Here is a 27,879-nt window from a genome sequence, read left to right on the forward strand (position 1 = left end):
CTTGTATTCATACAACAGCTACATTCCTTCAAAAATCCTAGAACAAACAGGAGTAAAAATATAAACACATGTAGTTTGAAGATATATCTGAAGAAAGCACACAAAAACCAAAACAGGAATTTTAAACAAATGAGTATGCTCTTACTAGTACTAAAATATGAATATTTATGTGTTTTCCCCTAGCAGACAAATATATTTCAAGAGTTAAATTTACAACTGTATGTGTTATTCAGCAAATAAACATGACATATAAGTTACATGTAAGTTTTTGAGCAAATAGCTTTGTAGAAGTGCTTCAGCCTATCACATCCAAGAATGTAACCTTTCAATAGTACATTGGAGGTATTTTTAATGATAAAGAAACCATTATTAGTTTATATTTAGGATAATAATCACATTAAAGTGCTACTAAAAGCTATAGAAAAATAATGAATAACATGATGGCACACAAAAAAAAATCTGAAAAATTGGTGTTGGTTTATTAAAACTTTTCCCTTGACCCATTTATTTTCATAATACTGATTTTACTATAAACATGGGCCTTATCCTGAAATAAGTAATCTCCCTTCTCGTGTGTGTGTGTGTGTGCGGTTGTTGTGTACAAAGTCAATGGAGAGGAAAGAAGTCACCGCCGCTGACAAAATAAATGGCAGTGAATGGAGTGGTGACTTAAACCAGGATAGTGCCTAAACATATTGTAATACTGATGCAAGTTTAGTTTTTTTTTAAAAGGGATGCATTACTAAGATGTAATTTGCTACTTATTACAGAATATCCATGAGATAAATTAAAAATTTCATACAAAAAACATGCAAATGTAGATATATTGCACAACTTGGTTGCATATCTCTGGTTTATTTCCCACTCTCACTTATACTCTATTCAATACTTTAATAAAAATACTTTTTCTTTAATAAGCAATCTCCTCTTACAAATATACAATGCCAGTTCTGGTAATGCCCTCTCCCCATAGGTGTCAGCCTTGGGATGAAAATATTATTTATGACCATCTTCTAATCAATCTAAATAGGAAGGTAGAAAAATAAAGATATATTCAAGATGACAAAGCACACCACCTGTAGTAGCCATTGTACTCTACATAAAGACAGAGGTAGAAAACCATCCCAAGGAGAAATCACAATGAAAGCATATCATCTCGATGGTGTGTTATCACTCCTTGATCGGCGCTCTCCCTTTCTGACCATGTAGGCTTCCCCTGGTAATGCCCCCTCCCTGGCTGTCGGCCTCGGGGTGGGGGCTATTGTCGTGGATGTCTTCTTGTTCTTCCACAAACAGACAGAAAGGAAGGTGGTCACGAATAGCGCCCCCAAGATGGATAGCATGACGATGGTGAGGGGTGAGATAGGCGATTTGCGTGATGGAGGGGCCACAGCGGTTGAAGATTGGGTAGGGGTCTGGGTGCTGACAGATATTAGCCTGGAGAAGAAAAAAAATATTCATATTCAGAAACCATCAATATTTCATTGGAAATATATCTCATTAAAAAAATGGTAATGATGGAGTTCTGTGTAGCAATATAACAGAAATCTTGCCACTTCTAAAATGCAACTCACTTTAATTACTACTATTACTTCTATTACTACTACTACTACTACTATTACTACTACTACAAATACTACTATTTCTTACTCATATTTACTTCTATGTCATGAACAGGGAGCCCTATTTACAAGCTCTGCTTCTTTGGGCTTCCTAACCATTTTTTACTTCGTATTGTATTGTTCTTTGAATATTTATATAATATTGACTGGCCTTGAGGGGAACATCAAATATATTGCCAGCAAAAGAATCATATTGGCCCGAGTCTTTAGACGAGGGCAATATGGGTCTTTTAAGGGCAATATATTTGATGTTCCCCGAAAGAAGAGCCAGTCAATATTTTTATTATCATCCAAATCAGATATCTAGAGCAAAAATCATGATAATGGGGATATTTCTTTTCAAAATAGAGTTCTATTGTGTCATGTTCATATCGGTCTAGGCTCTGCACTTTACCATTATGACGTACTTGCAAGCACTCGGATTCAGCGTTGTCTTTATTATGACGTAATTGTTGGTGGGAGGATCCTTATGAAGCGTATCTCTTGATACGCATCCACAAATGCCCGGATGTGAGACCAGGGAAAATACAAAGGTATATTTTGCTTCGTCTCTGCATGCAAAATAAATGCGCACATTGAGACCGAGGAAAATACAAACAATATACCTAACCTTCCCGATATTAAGAAAATGTAGGGCAATACGATTTTGTAAATGACCAGCTCAGATGTCTGATACGGGTGATAATACTGTATATTTATCTTGTTTTTAAAATGGTTAAATTTAATAAATGAAATTTAATACTACTTCTACATACAGTACTCTTACTAATAATATCAATAAATAAAAAATTAGTGATAATGATAATAATAATAATGAGATTTCTATGTCACAAATTTCAATTTTGACTTAATGCTTAGGCCCTTTTCCAATACTCACTTGATAGCAGAAGCAGTATAACTGTTGTCATTATACTGAATACTGAATTGTCCTGATATCACCAAATCAGAGAGACTGCTGTATGCATCCTCCGGAGATACTGAAAAGAAAATAGAAATCAAAGTTTTTCTAGCAAGAGTATAACAAAATTGCCTAAATACATCCCATACAGAAAGAAAAACGTCAATGATGCTAAAATGAAGAATACATGATAAGTATGTGCCCCCCCCAAAAAAAAATTATCAAGAAATAATAAAACCAACCAGCTTATTATGATTAATGAATCATAATCACCTTGGGAGTCCCCATGTTCAGGCTTAATGCTGACATAGACTTTCACACTTCCTGCAATAATGTCCAGAATTTCAATATGATTCCTGCAGATGAAAAAAAAGAACATAAGAAAAACTTTTGAATCTTTTGTTCATCTACACCTGGTCATAGCCACAAAATCAGACTTAAACTTTGGATGCACTACTTCATGAATCTCAGTCTTTTATTGATAGCACATCTATCATTTCCATGAATGAAAAAAAAATCATGAAAGATAAATCATTTCATGAAACAATTTAGATGAATTTATCTTATTTATTCACCAACAGTAGCCCTGCACACATTCTCCAAACCCTTCAGGAAAATAAGATGAAAAACACAAGGAGCATGCCGCAAAAAACCAAAAGGATCAGGAGACAGAGAGATATTACTTCATATAGAGGATTTTTGTTAGGTTGAAAAATATATATACATATAAACAAACACAATATAGAGATATGTACGTTTAGAGAATAGTACTCACTGAGGAAGCAGAACAGCATCTGCAATACACTCAATCAAAACTGCTTTGAAGGCAATGACCTCTGACCCTTCATTGACCTCCGAGTAAGAAAGGTCATTGAACTCTAATGAGAAATTCACTTCATCATGAACTTCACCTCGGGTAGCTGAGAGGGAGAGAGAGAGAGAAAGAGGGATTGGTTAATACTAAATGGTATTAAACAATTCATACAAAGATTCTTGTTATTTGATTGGTTGAAAGCCATTCAATATATGATCTATTTTGTGCAACATGCAAACTCTATTTTCCATTGCACGGTGACCGTGCATCTTATATTTTTAAATTGCATGGTTGAGGTCTCTCCCTTAGTGTGCACCACTGAGCATGTGTGTGTCTACCTACATTTTGTAGTATGTGTGTGTTTGCATGCATCGAAGAAAGCACATCAACAAGGCTGACTGTGCGCACTCAGATTCATGTATCAAAGTGTGTTAGAATGAAAACAATTAACTGCTAAATCCACACAATGTACATGTAGCCTACATGGGGAAAAAATAATCATGTTCTCAGAGATAATGAATTGCCAGACAAAGGCAAATATATTTTAATTCCATATGCTTTCTTTTCTTCTATTGTGTCAAATAACACGATCCAGAAGAGTGATTGTATAAACCAAAGGATGCATGCCTTCATTTGTCCGTTATGCAACCTATCCACTCTCGTCGAGGCTGTGTTCAACCCCTTGCACTTGGCCTAACAGCTTTATGCAATGGATTGAACAGAGCCTCAACTCGAGTGATGATAGATCACATAATGACCTCATGTGCATGACATATACAGTGAAACTTGTAAATTGGGAGCAGGCAGGGCTTTATTCCATGAAATGCAGAGTGCATAACAGCTGGTAAAGCCAGGGTAATCATGCTGCATGCTGTTTATGCTACTTATTGTAGAGCACGTTGTGACTTCTGCTTGTTGTTGTTTGTTGGATATTAATGGCGACCAGTCATATTTAATTATTACCGCCAACTCTTTAGGCCTACTATTATTTTCTTTCTTTGACGTGTCCTTTAAAATCGTTCCTCTCCTTCTTTCTTTTTTTTCCTTTCTTTCCTTTCATCTGCTAAAGTGATTGTTCTTATTTAAGCAAGTATCTTCATTATCATTATTGCACAGTTCAATCAAACTATAAATTTAAAATAAAGTTGACCATACACATGTACATATGACTTACTTTGAGTTGTTGATGTAGTAGAAGCAGAAGTAGTAGTCGTAGAACAGGTCAGACAGGGTGGGTCGACCAGACTTATGAGAGAGGAATGGTTCTTACATACAACTTCCACAGAAGGACATTGAACCTCGCCTTCATAACCAGGTACCTATGAAAAAATTCAATAACATGATAAAAAGCAATCATAATGACAAAAATAATAATTTATCATTATGCTTTGCTAGTATTATCATCATTGCAAACATGAAATACTTGCAACATACATCAAATGTTTCTACTCTAAGAAAGGTTATATGGACCCATCTCACAAAGAAGGGGGCACTTTAAGTGCCCCCCCCCCAAAAAAAAAGTTAGGGTCCAATGAGCAAGTACAGAATAATATTAATTCAAGAACCATGTGCCCGAATGTTGCAAATTTGGTCTCAAAGAAGTGCAAGACTTGAAAGCATAAGTAATGAAATACTTTGGTGGCTTCATTGTGCATTGTAAACATATTGTGCAAAAGGCTGATGGGGTGGAATCCAATAACTCTAAATTAAACTTTGGGAAAATATATAATTTTCAATTTTGTCAAAAATGAGAATTTTAATCTATAAAAAATAGATTCAGGTTTGGCTGCAGGAATCATAGTTATTTAGAATTTGAAAGGGTCACCAATCATCCTTTAAGACATGTGTACCGTGTATTCATGTGTAACTTATGAAACATCACACAGGTTGTAATGGCTACATCAGTAAAATATCTTTAGCAATAGTACTAGTAAACTTCAGTACATTTCTACTTGCACTACATTTTGCCTGCACACCTGGACATCCAGACACACACATACACACAAGAATCTCCAGCAATGATGGCAGCAAATTATTCAAAAAAACGAAAAAAAAAAAATCACTACCAAACAGATAATAGCTTCTATCAGCATTCAGCTGGCATGTACTATAAAATACAAGCCTACTAAGATCTGCTTCATAAAATGTGTTTTGTGCATATTTCAAAATAATACAATTTATTAACTTTCTATTGCAATGTCATACCTGCCAACCCTGATCGTAAAACAAATTACTTAGAAATTGGAACATTCTCAATTTCATATTTAAAACTATAGAAAATATTCAGATGAGATCAAAATAGGTTAAAATAATTGTCTTTTCTCTATTAGAATATTCCTATCTAATACATAAAGGGACAGTTTGCAGGTATGCAATCCAAAACCAAATTGCTCATTCATTTTTTAATTGAATTCTCTTTAACTCAAGCTACAGAGCCATAGCACTTTTCTATTTTTGACAAGACAATCTATTTGCATTAAAGAAAAAAAAGATACAGTGCAATTATCTATTATCACCTCATTTCATCATAGAGCAAAATCAAAGACCATATAAAAGATGCAAAAAACACAATGCAGTATAAAAATTCATTATGATAAAGATGTAAAAATCAACATACCAGTATTTTTTTTTCAATCAGGCCATCTCATTGAAATAGAAAATAAAACAATGACAAGCAATTTTGCCACAAAGAATAAATGACGAAATTTTTGTGTTGATTAATCATAATACCAAATGTAGTACCGAAAAATAATCCCCCATAAGCCCTTTGGGAAATAAAAAGAGAAATTATTCATTTTCACATGACCACTCACAACGCATTGTAACTGCAAAAAAAGAAAGAAAAAACAATGAAGACGTGCAATGTGCAAGTGAATGATAATTCAATTAAAAGTACATTCAAATAGCTTACCTCTGGATTTATGTTCCTTTTTTATTGAGGTGATTGAAAAGTATAAGTGCATTAATTGTTTACATCATATATTCTATTTTATATTTAGTAAAATTTACAATTCAAAATGGTTGACTGACAGAATGCGATAGACCAATCCCCATGAGATAGTTTAATTCTGTTCATCAGTAATATTTCTGGTTGATTTTGGCTGTGAATGTTTTGATCAATATAGTATGATCAAGTTGTTAAGCAGTATATATCCAGCAAACATGTCATTGGAAAAGATTACTGAAACTAGTATGGCTTATAAATCCAAACACAATCCAATTTGTTTATTCTTTTATCTTCATATTCTCAAATAAAAAAATCAACACGCTATATGTACTTGGTAATAAACAAGTTAAGATTATTAATAATATGCCATCCTCATACAGCTCTGAAAAAAAATGAACCCTTTGCAATTCAGAAGACAGGTTGAAATATGCCAGGTCCCCATTAATTATCCCTGACAGTTGGACAATTACTGATCAATCATCTTGGCAAAGTGGGATTTGAACCCAGCACCTTGTGGTGTATAGTATGGAGACCGATCCACTGGACCATAGCACCTCGATGAACATCTCATAGCACATAGGAACAAAACATAGTTCACTGATTTGAGAACATTTTGTACTTACCTGAATACTTGTCTCTGCAGGGCATGGAATCCAATCTGAGTCTAAGAGACGGATTTCATATGTCTCGGAGGAATTTCCACATCTTGTTGCATAACATCTGCCTTCTAGATCTCCCGGGGTACATGATCCCTGGATTTACAGAGGTAAACACCAGGATTAAGATAAATGGGTCACAATATTAGCCCCTTGTGATATTTACTCCAAAGTAGTTGTATTCAGTTGACTAGTGATCATGTATTTTGTCAAGGATTAATCCCAGGAGCTTTATGCTAGATTGATCATATCTATTGTACATATAAAACAATTGTACCACATATTGTCACATTACATCCCATACCAATTTAGCCTAGAAAGAGCTGCTCTAATGGTATTACCTCTTCAAGGTTCAAGGTACTTGAATGCAACATTTATTATCATTTTTGCTTTTGTCAATCTCTTTATTCCGGAGGACTTCCATACAGTTGAAACTTCACATGTTAGATATATGTACCTTATAATCATTCTAATTGCTTTTAAGAAACCTTGTAGAAAACTCCTGAAAAACAGGTAACAACAGCAAAAATAATGATAGTGATATCTTTTAAAAAAGAGACAAAAACTAGAAATACTAACTAGAATTTCAATTTGTCATGAGGATGAATTAGGTGATTAAGAAAGTTATGTGAAAAGGTCTCGTTTTATTAGAGAATGACAATTCTAATTTCGCAAAAGACGACAAGAATTAGTGAACATAATATTGACGAAATACATGAATGTAAAATCCAGTTCTGAGAAGAAAAAAAAAATCCTTACTAATAGCGATTACATGCAAAATTAGCAAAAAAAATAGTAAAAAAAAGTCAAGGGAGTTTCAAACCTTTGCTTTACAAGTTGGATGAGCTATCCATTCGACCACAAGTTTTCTCATAGACTTATCTTGCAAAGAATGAAAATAATCTCAAATTGAATTGAGAAAGTGGAAGATTGGCATAGTGATATGCCCCTATTAATTGTCATTTTTCATTTTTGAGGATGGATAATTTGTGTAAAAGGGTAGTAAAAAATTGTTTGAAAAGAGTATGACCCTCGCTACAATATATCGAAAACTGGGCGAAAAACAGCCAATATTTACAGAGTTTTAGTCATATTTGCATTATTTTGAAAAATTCACACCACAAATATTGAAATTTTGCGTTCCCATGCCATTTTTATAACGACATGATAAAATTGAGGGACACATGAGGGATGAAATCATATCTACGGTTCATACTTTATCTGAATATGACGGAAAGTTTGGGGATCAACGGACTATCTGAAGAATTACTAGTATATTGAATTTTGTATAGACATGTTTTGGCACAAATTTGGCCTATTGTGAGTGTGCGGGAGGCAAACTTTGATGGAAACCTATTACTTTATTACTGGTCGTAGAAGGTTGGCTAAGGTATCAAATTAAGATTTTCATAATCAATGCATTGAAGTAAAGAATTTGGTGATTTCACATTGCGTTAAGGAGTTACACATGAGCATACGCATGAAAACATGAGCACGCAAAGTCCTGAGATGATTTAAATGACCTGAAACATACTCTACTTTGATAAAAAGTGATTGAGCATTTTAAAATTTGGATGCATGCATATGTGTACGTCGTACCCTATACATGACCTTTGATGACATGGACCATTGGCCCTTGACCTGAAGTTTATGTGATGTAAATATTGTTGATTTTCGAAAATTGATGACGAAGATATGATTGATAATGTCATTTTACAAAATGGCACGTAGATGACGTTACAATGACGTTTTGACCTTGAACTTGTTTTGTACACATCACATGATAAGTTCGCATAACTGATAAAATTTTGATGAAAATTGATGAAGGACTATTGTTGATTTTGGTGGAACAAGAAAAGGGTGGAAAAGGGAAAATAAATGATAAAAATATATAAATGAATAAAAAATGAAAACTAGAATTTTAATTCGTCATGAGGACGAATTAGGTGATCTGTCTCTGATTTTCATGATTATGAATACAATCACCATGTTAATTGAGATCAATACGATGCTCATATTGAACACTAAAATTTTATTACGAAAAGAACATGTTGAATACTCTAAAAAATGAGGATATGTGAAATACATGTAGGTGTAGGCAATACACATTGTACATGTTATAGGCCTATTAAAAACGATTTTAACCTACTTTATTGTGCGATATTTGAACTAATATCCCTTGTAATGGTGATTAAGGAACATTTGCGAAATGTTGAAAAGAAAAATTTATGTCCACTTTTGGGTTCGAACCGGGGACCCTAAGGACGCAAGTCTGATGCCTTACCCATTGAGCTACACGCTTCCCATAGACTTAACACATAAGCAAAAGGAGAAGATCTGAAATCCAATTTTGCAAGTGAAATACGGGCATGATCCTGGCATCTGATCGGAAAATAAAGAACACATTTGCGATAGCTTACAATCTCAGCTACAACATACTCCAAGCTCAGAGAAAACCAACAAATGGAAATGGAGATATGGCTCGCGAAATAGAGGAATGTAAAATCCAGTTTTGAGAAAAAGTCATTTCCCATAGAGATTGCACACAAAATGAGCGAAAATGACATGCCTCTATAACTTGCCATTTTTTTAGGATGATTCATTCCTTTAAAAGTAAATAAAGGCATCAAATTAGAAAGAGTATGTCCTCAGCTACAACATATTGAAAACTGAGCGAAAATTGACCAATATTTACAGAGTTAAAGTCAAATTTGCATAATTATGATGACGTCATAAGTAGCAAAATGGGAATTTTGAGTTCCGACGCCATTTTGATGACGTCATGATAAAATTTCGGGTCAAATGTGGCATGAAATCATATCTCCCATCCATACTCTATTCGAATATGAAAAAAAAATTGGGGGTCAACGGACTACCTGAAGAGCTATAATGAATTTTGTATAGGCATGTTTTTGCACATATATTGTCTATGGTTAGTGCGCGCGTGCTGTAAACTTTGATGAAGGCTAATTCCGTTATTGCTTGTCGTAGAAGGTTGATCAAGGTATCAAATTGTTCAGAATTTTATTATCGGTGCATTGATATGAAAAACATGGCAATCCTATGTTGTATAGTGCCGTTACGCGCGAGAACGCGCGCGTAACCGTGTGCGCGCAAATTTTTGATATGCTTAAAATCACCTGAAACATACTATGTTATGGTCAAAAAGCGATTTTGATCATTTTAAAATTTTGACGCGCACGTCGTGACCTTTACATGACGTTTGATGACATGGACAGTTGACCCTTGACCTGAAGTTAATTTGATGTAAATATGATTATTTTTTGAAAATTGATAATGGAGATATGATTGTTAATGTGAATTTACAAAATGGCGTCTAGATGACGTCATGATGACCTTTTGACCTTGAACTTGTTTCGTTCACATGACATGATAAGTCCCCATATCTGATGATATTTTGAAGATAATTGATAATGTAGATTTGGAGATTTTATGGTAACAAGAAAAGGGTGGAAAAATAAAAATTAAGAAATAAATAAATAATAAATAAAAAAGAAAATTCTTACGAAATTAATAGTTGATCTGTCGATTGACAGATCACCTAATTATAGAAACATAAGAGGTGATCTGTCAACAGACAGATCATCTAATAAAAAAAAAATATTCTCACCACCAAAAATGAATTTGACAAGAAACATTTGCTCTCAGGTCCAGTTACTTCACCCGTCCTATTTAAACTCCCATCAACGGAAGAAAACACACACTGATTCTCAGTTTCTGGCCAATAAATCTTACATCCATCTAGATAGGTATTTGTGGTACATGTAGCCTTGTTTAGCCCTAGGTAGTCACAGCCTGAGACACTGAGATACATGAAATAAAAAAGATGTTATTGTTCAAAAGGTTTAGTTGTTATTCATCTCTAAAACATTTAGTGCAAATAACATACTTAAAGTGTCTCTTGAACACCCTCTCCCCCCCACCCTTGTCTCAACTTTTGCCCCCCTCCCCCCAAATAAAAAAAAAGTAAATCCTAGCTCCCTGCATTGTACATGCATATTGATAAATATGCTACAAAAAAGAATTTACTCAGAGAGTGAGCCCTATTCTGTTACCACCAGAAGTGGTATTTGCATGACTGTGCTTTGACAAATGCCTAGTCTATCCTCAGGCTCAGTCCTAACAACCTCTTAGCCCATGAGAGAGGACCACAGACTAAACAGACATAACATCACCATTATGCAGTACTCTCTACTAATGGGTCCAGGGACTTTCCCCCAAGTCAGTGATGAGAAACTACGTCCTCTGTGTGTAACTTGGATGACAAATCTTCTGAGTGATACCTGATTATGGACCATGCACTATATGTATCCTTCCCATGTGTGTGTACACATTATACAGTTAATATATAAGATTGTTACTTTATTTGGTACATAATCAATGATTATGATATAAAATTATGCAAAATGTAACTAAACAATGAAAACTGATAAAACTATGTGAAAAAACTGCAGCGATGAGGCTTCTAACAAAGTCTAACGACAGAAATCATACTTTGTGCATAAATTATGCAAATGAGCTCATTCATATACACTATAAGTAGCTTAATTTGCATAATGACTACCTGAAGAGGCCAATTAACATTACAATGCAATACTGCATTGATACTGAAATAGCTTTGCTATAGAAGTGATTCATTTTACTATCACATATGGTAAATTATGATCTGCATTATTTTCAATGAACTCATGAATATTTATGAGCTATGTACAAGAAAGCGAAATCCTTTGAATATATTTTTTTTATAATGCCTCCTTCATTCCTATGAACTGAAAATGATAAATAATTGTTTATGGAATGTATATCATCACCAATATGTTCTATACCAACCTATTATTACAGAAGAACTGGGTGAAGTTTGTAGAGCAGTGCTCAACCGTTCCAAACTCACATCCTTGGCCTTTACCCCAGAGAAAGTCCCCAGCATATTCATAATTAACTCTGTACCAACCAGAATCCTCAAACACAGCCAGGGTCATATTATCAAGGAAGGTTGAGTGTGCCTAGAAAAAATATGGTATTGATTTCATAGGTTTTAATTTTGACATTCACAAAATCATGTTAATATATAGGCCTACCATTCCTTTGTATGCCTTAAATTTGAAAATAAAGACAAATACTTTGAGAAATGCTGGGGTATTTAGTGAGAATTAAAGTCTTATTTAGTAAAATGAGTAAAAAAAAAGTGCTATTTAGGATATTGATTCTCAAATATTATGGCAGAGTGACTCAATCATGATGAAATTCTCACTTTAAGAACTGCACAGATATGAGTACATGGGACTACAGTCACATGTGGCATCACAAGTAACAGTCCCACCTCTGTGTATTGGTGTAGGTGGTTCTTTGTGACAAGAACTCATTTCAGTATTTAAACAGACTGGATTTCTACTCATTCAATCAATGTATTCACCAAATGAAAGGTATAAAATCAAATTTTTACAAAGAGTGCAAGTTTATCATAATACTGTATAGTCAGTTCTACCCTTTTAGCATATCCATTTATACAGTTCAACCTCTCTTATCCAGACACGTTGGGACCAGCACCAATCCAGATAAGTGATTTATTTGGATCTGGGAGACCCAATATAAAAAACATGCAGCTGCCTCTGTATGGTAGCTACACGTAATCTATTGTAGTGAGCGTACACAGACAGTATTCAGTGCAAGTTATAGGCGTTTTTCAAAAACTGAAATCAATTGGTCAATACCAAAACTCTTGGATAATTTACCTGCTGAAATGACTGAGGTATACATCAAGCATACCTCGAAAGAAAGAGAATGTCTCGATGAAACTAAGTTTTAAAATTGGATCATTGCAGCGAGAATCGCAGCTTCGCAAAGTCAGCCATTGTTATGACTGTAGGCTCAATCATGATAGATGGCGCTGTCACTAGCACTAGCTAGTGACACATGTGTTGTTGTTTTTCATGGAAAAAAAGAGAACATGATTAAATGGTTGCGCTGTGCCCTGATTTACTGGAAAATTATCCTGTATTAAGTTTTTTTGGTGATTTGGGTAAGATGGTTGTAGGTAGACCATATTGGAAAATGTATGTAATCAAAGTGAGTTTGAGTAGGAATTTTGAGTTTAGATTGAAATCTCATTTCCCAAGGCCAAGTACTAGATTGAAAAAAAATCTTGGCAAGTGTGCATCCGGATAATAGAGAGATCCAAATAAGGGGAGGCCGGATAAGAGAGGTCAGACTGTATCTGATTAATCCTTGGAATCATTTCATTTTAAATACATGTTAGATGGAAACACAAGGTTATACTTTCTGGTGACATTATACAGGTAAACAAAATTTGGGGCCGTTAAATATAAATTCTAGTTGTGGTAATTAAAGCTATGAAAATGAATTAAAACAAAATCCAACAAAATGACAACCAAAGTATTTGTATGCACTATGCACCCAATGATTATGCGAGGAGATGAGTTAAGCATGGCATTGTAGAGGGATCCATTTCTAAGCAAAATAATACATGTTCTAACATACTGGTATGATTATCTGCGTTGCAAAATTTCAGCATATTCTGGATTCACTCTGTATTCCATGATTTCTGGTTAGCTAAACTAAATGATGTCAGAACTCAAAACATCCATATCTACATCCACACTTTCACTCAAGGTATCATGAATGACTATTATTACCGAGTATGGCTTCAAGATATCAATAATGAAGAAATGATATGAGTTTATACCTGTAGGATTGCAGGAGCCATAACCGATCCATACATGTATCTTGTTTCCCAGTGAGATGAGAGACCTTCTCCACCCTGCAAATAAAAGAAAAATTAACTGCATCACAATATACAGAGATACAAATAGAAGTTTCAATGCTCATGAATAAAGTTAGAAAATACAGTGCATCAGAGTATTTGGATTTAAAATTTGAATAATAAAAAAATGAAAGATATGTTTTAATTTTATAAATAAGGTTATTGCATAGTTACATGACCAAAACATCTTTTCCATAGTCCTATTTTTTTTTCCTTCATGGTTGTGTTGGTTCCCCTGCAATCACTTAAAAATTAATTGAGGGACAATTGCTTCCTGTGGTTGAATCATGAATGTAATTTCTGTTTTCTTAAAACAGTAGCATCTGCCATAAGAGCCCATTGCATTGCAGCAACATAACAGAAAAGATAGGTTTGGGGTGTGTATCTCAGAAGTGTGAAGTCTGTTAGAAAGACACTCATCAAACATTTCCTCAATTTTCAGAGGAACTCATTGTTCTTCTTAAAAGTACAGATTTATTGTTTTCTTACCAAATTTTCAAGAGGAACACCTCTTTCTTCCTCTTCGAAGCATCCAAAATGAGCCTGAGATGCAGCCACAACTGCTGGGGTGTGAAGTCTTGACTGTCCCATGGCATCTACTCTCACTACATCATCCCTGGTCTCACACTGTAGTTCACCTTCTACAGAAAAACAATGTAATGCACATAGATAAACAAAACAAATATTTTTTTTAAACTCATGCTCATCACTAAGTATTCATACACCTCACCATATAAAGAAAAACTATGTCAGAGTTATATTCTAAATTATTGTAGGATGGTTATTTTGTCAATTTCTTATTATGTTTATTTGCTTTAAATTGTGCTTTCTTCAGCTGTTTTACATTTCTGTTCAGTCTACACTTCAGTTCATTTGCATTTCTTTTCAGCACAGCCCTTGCAGTCTGAACTAAGGTTGAGTTAAATAATATTCAGTTGCCATTCATCCTTCTCCAAATGGAATTCCTTTCTTCTGATTCTCTTATGTCATCTTCATTCCTTTTCTATTCAGGTGTTCCACTCATTACATTTCTCAACTGACTCTTGTTTCTATTCCCATATAATCACCCAGACATCTTCATCTCCTTATAAGCCAGTTCGTAGTTCCTTTCTGCGCATGATCAAAAAATTCTATGCATGATCAGAAGAAGGTCATTTGTACTAAAGTGACATGGTGCTTTAAAATCTAATTAGATAAGCACCAACTTTGATGTCTTGATTATTCATATATTCTTTTGAATTGTCGTTTTCATTTACATCCACAAAAAACAACAATGCTTCCACGAACGACTGGTATTTCAGTTTGTCAAGTACATTGTGCAACATGCTAAGATATGCATTCAAAGTAGGAATGCAACAAATACCTTCATTAAGTGTTCATTGGTGTGCTATTCTAGTCACCTGGTCTATTCAATTTCTTCATCCTGCTATGTAAGGCAAGCTTACGTAATATCTTGCTTTGAAATCTGCTTATCATGATGAAAGAAATGAAAGGTCATTTGACCAAAATTGCCCATGAAGTAACTACGAACTGGTCTATTGGTTTATTTTATCAATTGGGTTCTTACATTTCAGTTTGATCCTTCCATTCTCTTTAGTTTTGTTGGTCGTTATCTATCTAATTTAAATATTTTTGTAAATTAAATAATGATCATGAGTTGAGCTGGGGCAAAGTAGCCCAGATATTAAATCAGGGCACTACATGACTTCTTCGGTTTCTGTTCAATTTATTTGCATCTTCTACAGTTTCACTTATTTCCCCTTTGGCTGATTGAATTGATGATTTGAGTTTGCTACTTTGAACTTGTATCATTTATACCCCTGACTACACTTATAATTTTACATCTTACAACTGGTGGCAGCAGTGAGATGTGAACCCACGCCATCGAAACACTTTACATTATTGTTTTAATTCGATCCCCCCTCTCTCTCTTTCACTTCATATCAATCATCTGATAAGTGTGTTTATTTTAAAGCCAAAAACATTTATCTTTTCTCATTTTTTTATTCTCATAAAAGATCCAGGTGTACATTACGTGATGTACACTTTCAACATCAGGTGGGTGTTTCATAAAGCTGTTCATAAGATACGAATGACTTTATGCACAACTGGTGATCCTTTCTTGTGCTATGTGATATTCCTGTGTAATTGAGTTATGACCTAAGAACATGTTCCAGTCGTGTGTGAAGTCATTCATAACTTTACAAACAGCTTTATGAAACACCCACCAGTAATGGTAATCAGTGAAGACCATCAGCTCTCCCTGCTCTGCCCCACCCCATCCCCTTAAAAATGAATCAATAAGATGACAAGAAAGCAGCCATTTTAAACGATATTTGGGGATGTGCTTGTATACAATTTTTTAAGGTCGTCTCTAAGTTGCATATAGCTTATTTACTAAGAGTAAATGTAACTTACCAAATACACTGCATTCTTGAAACTGGTCAAAAAGACTTGTAGAAAATCCAAGGACATGAAATGCCTCATGCAAGGCAAGCTAAATTGGACAAAAATGCAAGCACATTCAGAAATTTTTATTAAATTGGGGTATTTGATATTATCAATTGGGGTATAACCCATTTATCCATAATAAAAATATACCACATTAAACAATACTTTAGCACTTCTCACATGATTTACATTTTACTGAAAGACAATTTATTAAAGAAACTACTAATGTAGTTCAAAGGATACCATGTACACTGTTCATTATACGTTCTAACTTTTAAAAATTGAGAAAATAAGTAGAAAGTCAAAACAGGCACTATTATCATGTGAGATGTGTCACAAAGTCATTTGTTCAAGCAATCAACATTATGTCTGTGTGACTTCACACTTCCATTAAAGCAACATTTAGAGATTTTCTCAATGCCAGAGCAGGGGTATATTATAGTGTTCCTATCCAATTGCTAATCGCCATTACATGAATGTGTTTAGATGCAGTAAATTTGTACAAACTTGTGCAATCTAAGCCTCATCAACATACTAACTATTAAGTCAACTTTTGAATTGAATTAGAAATAGGGAGCATAACAAGACATTTGCAATAAATTAAAATCTATTTTAGGCAAAAAAATAAATCTAAAGTCTACTAATTGATTATATGTTGACATTTTTATGGCCCAAATTATGTATTGATTAATTATAAGTACAAGTGGAATGCCTCTGGCCGTCTCACCTGCATCACGCGATTCAACATAGCAGCAGTGCTGACTTTGAAAACTACTGTAACTCACAAAAGATGTTCAGTGATACTTGGTTACTCTTATTTCCATGTTTTATGAACTAGACCAATACACTTTACAGAGATAGGATGGTAATTCAACAAATACCCCCAATGTGGCCAAAGTTCATTGACCTCACATGACCTTTGACATTGATCATGTGACCTGAAACTTGCACAGGATATTTAGTGATACTTGATTACTCTTAGTCCAAGTTTCAAAAGTCAGATCAATAAACTTGCAAAGTTATGATGGTAATTCAACAGATACCCCCATTATTGCCAAAGTTCATTGACCTTTGACCTTGGTCATGTGACCTAAAATGCGCACAGGATGTTCAGTGATACTTGATTACTCTAATGTCCAAGTTTAACGAACTAGACCAATAAACTTTCAAAGTTATGATGGTAATTCAACAGATACCCCCGATTCGGCCAAAGTTCATTGACCCTAAATGACCTTTGACCTTGATAATGTGACCTGAAACTTGCACAAAATGTTCAGTGATACTTGATGACTATTATGTCCAAGTTTCATGAATCAGATCCAAAAACTTTTAAAGTTTTGATTGTAATTCAATAGATACCCCCAAATCGGCCAAAGTTCATTGACCCCAAATGACCTTTTACCTTGGTCATGTGACGTGAAACTCATGCAGGATGTTTGGTAATACTTGATTAACCTTATGTCCAAGTTTAATGACCTAGGTCCATATATTTCCTAAGTTATGATGACATTTCAAAAACTTAACCTCAGGTTAAGATTTTGATGTTGATTCCCCCAACATGGTCTAAGTTCATTGACCCTAAATGACCTTTGACCTTGGTCATGTGACATGAAACTCTAATAGGATGTTCAGTAATACTTGATTAATCTTATGGCCAAGTTTCATGAACTAGGTCCATATACTTTCTAAGTTATGATGTCATTTCAAAAACTTAACCTCAGGTTAAGATTTGATGTTGATGCCGCCACCGTCGGAAAAGCGGCGCCTATAGTCTCACTCTGCTATGCAGGTAAGACAAAAACTGATTGATCAATTGTAAATCTGCATTTGATATTAACTTTACTATTTGCATTCAATGACAAATGCCTCCCAACACTCCTAATGAAAATCAATTTGTATGACTTACCAGGGTAAATTTGTCTTGATCATATTCTCCACTCAGTAGAGGGTTGGGACAAAAATTGATCACTCCAGCAATAGGTCTTTGAAACTGATCCTGCTTGCAGTAGGAGGCATACGCAAACACATCCTATCAATAAAATCAAGGGTAAAAAAAAAACATTATAAAAAATATTTTTCCACTATCAAAAAATTAAAAATAAGCCTCATCGATACATTATTCATTCTTGCTGCACCTTCGATCATGCTGGGAAATTATTTATTGCATTTAATTATGCCATCACACCAATCAGATTAACCCTTTCAGTGATATACTGCATGCATTGCTTATACATCTGTTACATTTATTGACATTTGAAAGTCAGTAATGCTTCATGAAAAATTATATCTATTGACATATAAAAAAATTAATTTAAGTCTAATAAAGTGAGAGTACATTTTTCATGGAAATATAGTACAGTTCATAAGATGCCTGAAGAATGACTCACCCCTGAATCACAACGCTCAGTATGTTCAGCCTTAACATAGATCACGATATCAGTATTAGGAATACCGGATCCTTCCTCATAATGGGTGACTGAAGGCTCTGGGTTAACAGCGTCCCATGTCCACAGACCACCTAGATGATCAGCAGGAATCTGTAAACACGTTTACAATATATATAAATGTCAATAAAACTTAACTGCGTTCCTTAAATACAGTAAAGCAGTATTAATGCAATATTTTGCATTTGCTACAGGACTGGTTAATTGATTAACAATGTTCAAATATTTACAGAAATTCAATCTATGCACTGGATACATATACATAAACAAGATCATAAACAAGATCAGAAAATCATTTTTACTATTAACTTAAGAATTAATCCTAAATTTTATTTGATTGGTCTTCATGTATGTCAAAGAATTCTTTTGGAGAGCAAATTCCTTACCTCAAAATTATCTAGACACTGCTCTCTATAATTTGGTGAAATTTCTGCACACCTAAAATAATACAAATTTACAATAATATGAGTTATAATATCATAAATAGAATACCATTGAGACAAGCATCATTACAGGCTTTAATTTCAATAAAGATAAAGCAACTTATCTAAAAGGAACATTTCTATATTACACCACAAACAAATGTAAAAAATGGAAATGGGCATATAAATATCCCAGGCCTTTGATTAAACTAATATGGGCCTATTGCATAAGAGTTGCTTACTTTGCCATTGAGTTGTAGCTTTCATAGAATCTTTAATTTTGAATGGCTGTTGAGCAGTGTTGCCATGGTTGTTACCATTAATTTGCAAATTTACCATAAAAGTAACTTTTATGCAACAGCCAACAGGACTCATGTCACAACCTCCCTTCCACATGCCCCCCCCCCTACACACACACAAACAAATGGTATCTAACAATTACTTCTCTGTGTGGGCTAAAATATAAGCAATCATCACCAATATTACCATAAGTAAAGATCAAAACTTCAAGTAGTATACTTTCTGCCTTATTACCTTGAGGTAACGTTCTAGAAACGTATCATTTATTATCATGATTTATTAAAAAATATAAAATATATGCCTACCGACTGATTCCACAGATTTCTGGGAAAAAAAAGAGGTTCACTCAATGGCACATGTTATTCCTAATAGAACGCCTTTTTTTTTGAGAGAGAGCAAAGCACTTACTTTCCATCATTCTGTCCACCATTATATGTAGTTCTACAAGCTGTTTCAGATCGATCAATTACCATTGGGCCTTCAACAGGAAAAACTGCTTAGATACAACAAACAAATATAAATCAAAAACAGAAAATAAATCTTTAAGAATTCTGACACAGTATATAACAATAACAATAATAAGAGTGAACTGATATGATTTTGTTTGTGCCTTATTATTAATAACATTGTGGCCAGAAAGTACAAATTGATGCATTGCAGAAGTGTACTAGTTAGTCTAATTATATCATATTCTATATATTAGATCAAGTGTGCTTCAACTTTTAATTAATATTTTTTGAAACATCATCCTTATTTGTTGCAAAAAGATTAACTTTGAAAAATTATGCAGAATAAAAATCACCAGAAATAGCAACAACTTGAAAAAGTGCATGCATAACACTAATTAAGCAAATTCAAGACAAAGTATCTGCCCAAAATAAGAACTTATCCAATATTAAGAAAACACAGTTTGGCTCACAACTTCACAAGGGGAGTTTCAATACACTACTGATTCATACCCTAGTAAATTTCTTGGTTAGCGGTATGTTCATTCCTGGATTCCTTTCCCCCTAGAAAAGCAAATGCACTTCAATTCTTCAAATCAAGTTGGTGCACATTTCTTGTTTCTACAGCTCACAAGCATCTGAAAATCTTTGAGGTTGTCAAGAACCAACTTTTTTAAAACAATATATGCATAAATTTGAATGATGGCATTGTTTCTCGATCCCCATACCTGACAGCAGTTTTTGAATAACAGATGTTGCACCAGCCATGATGGTCTCAAGCTTCTCGACCTGCACTGAGTCTTTAAGATGTTCCACATTCTGAACAAAAGTCTTCACTCTGATAGGCTGGTAGATATCTCCTTCCAATGACCTTTTTGATTTTGCACTTACACCAACTGTTTAGAAAATTTGCAGAAGGAAAAGACAGGTAAGGAATAAAGAAGTTACTTTTTAACATTGTATATTCTGAGGTTAATTTTTCTATTACTCAAGTTATTTGGGTTAGGTGTGTGGAGTCACTGAACTAAAAAAAACACTAATTATTCATTTCTGATTGAAGTAGGCCTAACTGGGCGTTGTGGCGTGCACCTGTAATCCAAGCTGTTGGGAAGTTACAAATTGATGCAGAGTTTCAAGATTCGAGCCCTGGTCACATCTTTCGAATGGTGACGTTAACCCTAAAATGGCCGGGGGGGGGGGCTGAATCAACCCCCCCTCAACATTTTCTGTGATCATTCCGCTGCGCGAAATTTTTGACCCAGCCACTCAGAGTTTAGAGTTTATACTTTTTAAGTCTCGTGCATCTTTTAAGACCAAATTTACGACACCCGGGTACGCGGTTCCGAAATTACGTAACATTTCGTAAGTGCATGTCAGACCAAAAATTTTTCAAAAACATGATTTTGTTTACAAAGTCAATGCAAATTGAGTTTTCTCATCTTATTCATAAAGATAAGATTTTTTTAACTTTAAACAGCTGAAATCAATTAATTTTACCATAATTATGCTTCAAAAAGGTTGTGCAATAAATCTGGTGAAAAAAAAGAAAAACAAAAGGTTGAAAAACAAAGAAATACATAAGAAATTCATAAAACAATAAAATACATCAGAAATTGATTTCCAAAATGATTTTTTTTTATTGCGATTGTTAAGAATGCTACAAAGAATATTTTTACCAAAAAATAGCATTCTAGTAGCACTCATTCAATGAACAAGGTTATGATATAACCTTGTGTGTTGCAAAATAAGGGTGGCATGTTTGGCTTATTTTCTCTTTTTCTTTGGGACAAATGCTTGATTTTTTTACACTGACAGTTTCCATTACACCTATTTTCATACAACTTGGCTCTTATTTAAATTTGATTCTTTAAATCATTTTTTTCTTTATTAAAAATAGAGATCAAAAAATGAAAATTTTCATGCCATTGTAACATGACCGTTTGTACTCTTGTAAAATCATAAACTCAGTCTCCTATGCTCTCCTGTACATTCAATCTTCTAAGCTCTCCTTTAATTAAACTAAAATTATTGAACTGAAGATAGGGTGAACACAGAATAAATCAGAAGTTAACAAGATGAAGTCCAGATCAGCACTGACTTTACTTTCCAATCTTATCTTCTGCCAATGTACCCACATTGGATAATCATAGAAATCAACCAATCAAATATAAGGAAATTGGTATGAACTATAAAATGAACTAACCCTATTTAAAAATAAGAACCAATCAGAGAATAGAGAAGGGTGATCATGAGTTAAACTGAATCATAATGAGAATTAAACAAGACCATGTGGAGTGGAAAGCTAATGGAAAACCAGGAAGCATGACTGAGGGGAAACTGAATGAATGAATGAAATGCAATGAACCTGTGTTGCTATGTGAGATGTATTGTGGAGATGGAATGAAAGATGAGATCATGACAATGTATGTGGATTGAGAGGATGGAAAGAAGGATGAGATGAGTAGGAATGGAAATAAACAAGTTGAATGTAAACAATAAAGTATGGAAAGCCAAATGTAAGAGTAAAGATTAAAATAGATAGACCCAGCAAAATTTACTGTTACATAAGATTCCCTCTTCATTAAAAATGTCCTCATTTTTCAATATACACTCTAAGTTTTTAAGTTTCTATTCATGTTTTGATTCTAGCATGTTTTTTTTTTAAAACAGGCCAAAAATAAAAATAATGAAGGAACCTTAAATTTCAACTATTCAGAGTAATATCAATAAGTCATTACTCTTGCAACAACAATCAGCAGAACTGCCAATGTCCAAACCCAATCAAAGTAATTAATACTTTTTTTTATAGCGGTCGTCCCTAAACAGACGAGTTCAAAGAATGAAAAAAAAGAAATGTATATTTCGACTTTTTTTTTAAGAGAAATAAGAATTATTCAAATCAGTATTAACTATTACCAATGGCCAGCTGACTGTTAGTTGCAACTTGCAAAAGCACAAATAGTATACATGTATATTAATACAATATGTACATGTATCTGCATATTGTTGTTGCATGAGTATTTTCGATTAGCTTTCTTCTTTTTTTCCAAACTTAATTTCTTTCGATATTTGTGAATTTAAATAAAATATCACTTTTTCTTATATATTCCTTTTTTTTTCACAAGTATTAAAAACCAATATCTTTAAAAAGATACGCTTGTCCAAAAGGAAAAAAAAAATATACAACAAATTGCCATAAGCGAAAATGGATCATGCATCAACAAACAAATAACTTTGCAAGTTTTGCAACCAATCTTAGTTTTGTTTCGTGAACATTATGTCCTTGTTTTTTTTTTCTTTTCTTTAAGATTCAAAGTGTCTTAACAAAATCATTTTCCATTCCATTTTTTTAACATATTGTTTCATGTTTGATGGAATAGAGATAAAATCTTTTTTTAAACAAAAAATATATTGTTATAATCATTGAATATATATATATATTTTCAAAGTTAATCTTAAGTTTCCTTTTTTGGTGAAATAAAATTATGCATGTCTTGCCAACTTGAAAAAAAAATATGTCTCCTGGACTTATGAAAAAATGGGAAAAAATTATAGGAGAGCACTACAAGACAAATGAAGTAACTGTGGCAGCTCAAATGAATAGTGAATATTAAAATAAATAGACCCAGCAAAGTTTACTGTTACATAAGATTCCCTCTTCATAACAGTAAACTTTGCTGGGTCTATTTATTTTAATCTTTACTCTTACATTTGGCTTTTATTGTTTACATTCAACTTGTTTATTTCCATCCCTACTCATCTCATCCTTCTTTCCATCCTCTCAATCCACATACATTGTCATGATCTCATCTTTCATTCCATCTCCACAATACATCTCACATAGCAACACAGGTTCATTGCATTTCATTCATTCATTCAGTTTCCCCTCAGTGATGCTTCCTGGTTTTCCATTAGCTTTCCACTCCACATGGTCTTATTGTTTAATTCTCATTAGGATTCAGTTTAACTCATGATCACCCTTCTCTATTCTCTGATTGGTTTTTATTTTTAAATAGGGTTAGTTCATTTTATAGTTCATACCATTTTCCTTATATTTGATTGGTTGATTTCTATGATTATCCAATGTGGGTACAAACGGTCATGTTACAACTGGTGGCAGCGGTGGGATGTATTGTGGAGATGGAATGAAAGATGAGATCATGACAATATATGTGGATTGAGAGGATGGAAAGAAGGATGAGATGAGTAGGGATGGAAATAAACAAGTTGAATGTAAACAATAAAGTATGGAAAGCCAAATGTAAGAGTAAAGATTAAAATAAATAGACCCAGCAAAGTTTACTGTTACACCATATTACTTTCCACCAATAGAGGGCGTACACAAATTATGCCCAAAATTCAAGTTTTTGAGCGCTCTGGTGAATACAAAAATTATGCCCAAGTTACTACATGTAATGAAAACTAACTTGCAACTGTATGGAAATTAGTAATTTTGGTCACAAAAGTGATATTTTAATGATTTTTTCAAGAGTGTGCTCTGTACAAATTTGGCATACCATAGATTCCCCACAGGCAGGGTGGTAGCAGTGAACAAGTGTCTAGGAGCTTTATTTAGTGAATTAGAGCAAAAAGTACGATTTATGCATAAAATAGCATAATTAATTTTAATATAAAATCTCATTATTTTGGAAAATTTTATCATACAGCCTTGTAGATTACATTGCACACTACCAGCGTGTATATTTTGCGGCACTCGCGTGATCGGCGGCCAAGTTCTAAATCAAACCCTAGGCCACAGAAAAGCCAAAAAGCCCGGCCTAGTTAGAGTTAAAGGTCAGTCCCAGACGTAAATAATCATATCTGATTGATACACGTCTGACAAAACTCAAATACACACACACTACAATAAATGTTTGTACAAGTGTACAAAACAAAAAAAAACACGCACTATGTAGATTCAATAGTCCTCATAGACAGACAGATCATGTAAAACATTAATTTTGAATGATTCACAGAACATAATGAAACCAGGAAAGTGTTTGACCTAGCACAATACTTTTACACTTTTTCACACCTCTACTAAGAACATTTAGTTCCTACACAATTTATATTTGCATCGTTTTGCATGAAAAATAAAGAAGTAGAAATGTCCACCTTTACCTGAAAAAAAATGATAAATTCTTCCTGATGATTTCACAAGATATTTATAAATAAAAAAAGCATCTAGATATAATTGTACCTGCACTCTCTAGCATTGTCCAATAATCCTTATTTATATTGCTTTTAACAAAATCTTAAACCTTTTCTGACATCCAGAATGATAATATTATGTTCACTTGTTCAGATAATAAGTAACTGGGACTGGGTCAAGATACATGTAGACCTAGATCTAGACCTTGATCTGGAAGGTTCTAGATATATTTTGACCAAAAATTAATTCTCAACTGCATTGTGCAGTTGTGAGTGGTTAGTTTTGAGGTCATCACATCAATTGTTTTTTCACCAATGCAAGTCAGATTCTTTAAAGAATATTACATGTAAAGTATGGTAGTCTATTGGACAATAGTGCAGAATAAAAGTTTGTGGTCATTGAATTCTTTTACAACAGGGCACTGCCCTATACTCACCAGGAACCCTAAAGTAGTTTAGAAGAGTTGTCTCAATGTTCTGATGCTTTTGAACTTCATCAAATATACAACGGCTTGACTTTGGAGCAGATGATGGAGATGCAGCAAGAATTTTCATGCATATTTGTAGAAAAACTAAAGTTATCAGAGAGAGTCTACTTAATGTTGTACTTGAGATCTTGCAAGTCTTAACCTTTTTCATATCCATTGTCCCTGTGTTGACAGTTCCTACGTGTAGCTCACTATCTATCCTGTCTTGAATTCAGCATCACCCCAAAGTTCAGCCTCAAGTCTTTAAGTCTTAGCTCAGTCAATGACAATGCAGGATTGCAGGATAATCGACAGGCGCAGGCTTGACAAGAATATCTTCTTCTCATTACAGTTAAGGCAACCCGAGGTCACCCATTTAAACTCTTCAACTCAAGAAATGAAACAGACTGGATGAGAATATTCCCAATAATATTCATCAAACATGTTTTTGAATTAGAAATAGAAGACTATAAACGTTAGATTCCATGTCAAATGAAGTTTGAGACAAATTTGATGACAAAGTCAACTTCACCATTCAAGTCAGACATTGTAAGCGGGCAAGAGAAGAGTTACTATCACTTAGCTAGACTAAGTAACCGTTAAGTTTAACACTGAACTCTGACATGTCTGAACTTAGAGTTTAGACCAAAAGCATCAGTCTCTGTATTTTTTTAGTTGTTCCACTGAACTGCCTTGGCTCACTATGGAATATAATAAAAATGTCAGATTCTAATTTTTGAATAAATCCCCAGAAACGACGGTTATTGCTGTCTAGTCTGAACTGAACAATTGTAGGTACCGTAGCTTAGCTAGCTGCGACAAACTAAACTTTACCGTCGGATCGCGACGGTCGGGTTGCAGACTAGTTAGGCCTATGCGAATTACGACAACCAAACGCGCACCGATGTATGGTAGCGGTATCTCGATGAACTCGAACCGAGAAGCTCCGGCGGTAAGCTAGCTAGCTGCACTTGGTTTTGCTTCACCCTCTCTCTGGTAGGTACATTTTCGGAGGTAAGTATGTAGTCTTAATTAGCAAACCGCGATTGCTGAGTGAAATTTGAAATAAATTATAATACAGTTTTCATTGAAATACAGCATACCTAAAATTATATTGATCAATATCTTAGTTTAAACATAAAATTATTTTTAAAACAATTTTGGAAGTAAAACCACTAAAATATTTTTCTTTTTTTTCATATCGATCAGATACGCTTTTAAAAAAGACTATTTAATACCGTACGCGATTACGTTTTGTACAGCAGCTTGTGTTAATGTTGGACAGTGAAGGATCATGCGTTCTATGACCGGGACGCGCGTTTCCGTTTTACACCCTGGCGAAGGCATTTTCCGGAAAAGTAGCCAAATAGCGACTAGTGAAGAGTCTACACACGTCGCTGGTTGCATGCAGCGTGCGACACAGGCGAGTCCACCAGTACCACCGCATGCAATTTGCACAGTTACTGATCAGAGCACAGAGTTCCTCGGCACTTCATGTACAGAGAGAGCGGCAGTCAGGAGTGAAATCCGAACATGCTTTTGCAGTCGCGTTGTTTATGATAGTTTTTTTTTCTAAAAATAAATTATTAACTAAATGAATAGAATGACAGACAAAATCAAAATAAACAGATACTTATAATGGAAAGACATATTGAAGTTTGATGGATTGATACACTTAGAAGCTGCCGAAAGATAGATATAGAAGACTGATAAATAGATAGAGACAAGAAAGACAGATAGATAGATAGAAATAGAGGGGGAGAGACAGAGAGAGAGAGAGGAAGAGAGAGGTGGATAGATAGATAGAAAGAGAGAGAAAGAGGGAGAGATAGATGGATGGATAGATAGATAAATAGAGAGAGGGGGAGAGACAGAGAGGTCGATAGAGGGAGAGGGGGAGAGAGAGAAAGAGAGAGAGATGTTATAGATAGAAATATGGACGGACAAAGAGAAAGAGAGAAAAAAGACAGACAGATGCTAGAGAAGGAGAGAGATAGATAGATGTTAGATAGATAGAAAGATAAAGAATGAGAGAGACAGAGAAGATAGTCAAATTAACAGATAGATAGATACATAGATAGATAGATATATAGATAGAGAGAAATAGAGAAAGACATGCAGATGGATAGATAGAGGATTTGAGAGATAGATAGATGAGAGATAGATAGATAGAGAGAGAGATAGATATTAAATAGATAAAGAATGAGAGAGACAGAGAAGATTATTAACAGATAGATACTGTAGTTACATAGGTAGGTAGAGAGAGAAATAGAGAAAGACAGACAGAGGGATGGATAGAGAGAGATAAAGAATTTGAGATAGATAGATGTTAGATAAAGAATGAGAGAGACAGAGAAGATTATTAGATAGATAGATACTGCAGTTACATAGATAGATAGAGATAGAATTTGAGAGATAGATATATAGACAGATAGAGAGAAAGACAGACATCAGCAAAT

The 27,879-nt window shown here is 34.1% G+C and overlaps 1 protein-coding gene across 1 annotated transcript; it reads right to left on the reverse strand.

Annotated features, from left to right (window-relative positions):
• Nucleotides 1–574: 574 nt before the first annotated feature.
• LOC121419124 lies at nt 575–26,412 on the reverse strand. Its single transcript, XM_041613444.1, has 19 exons — nt 26,208–26,412; nt 26,044–26,047; nt 25,391–25,803; nt 20,531–20,698; nt 19,765–19,849; nt 19,021–19,072; nt 18,578–18,727; nt 18,097–18,219; nt 16,158–16,236; nt 14,229–14,380; nt 13,662–13,736; nt 11,789–11,961; nt 10,569–10,761; nt 6,905–7,033; nt 4,509–4,653; nt 3,296–3,440; nt 2,794–2,876; nt 2,500–2,599; nt 575–1,437 (listed from the first exon to the last, which is right to left on the reverse strand). Exons 3-19 carry the CDS (start codon nt 25,596–25,598, stop codon nt 1,152–1,154), a joined length of 2,346 nt encoding a protein of 781 aa, XP_041469378.1. The 5' UTR covers nt 25,599–25,803; nt 26,044–26,047; nt 26,208–26,412; the 3' UTR covers nt 575–1,151.
• Between the last annotated feature and the right edge of the window lie 1,467 nt (nt 26,413–27,879).

This window comes from Lytechinus variegatus, chromosome 7, assembly GCF_018143015.1.
Source record: "Lytechinus variegatus isolate NC3 chromosome 7, Lvar_3.0, whole genome shotgun sequence".
Taxonomy (NCBI): domain Eukaryota; kingdom Metazoa; phylum Echinodermata; class Echinoidea; order Temnopleuroida; family Toxopneustidae; genus Lytechinus; species Lytechinus variegatus.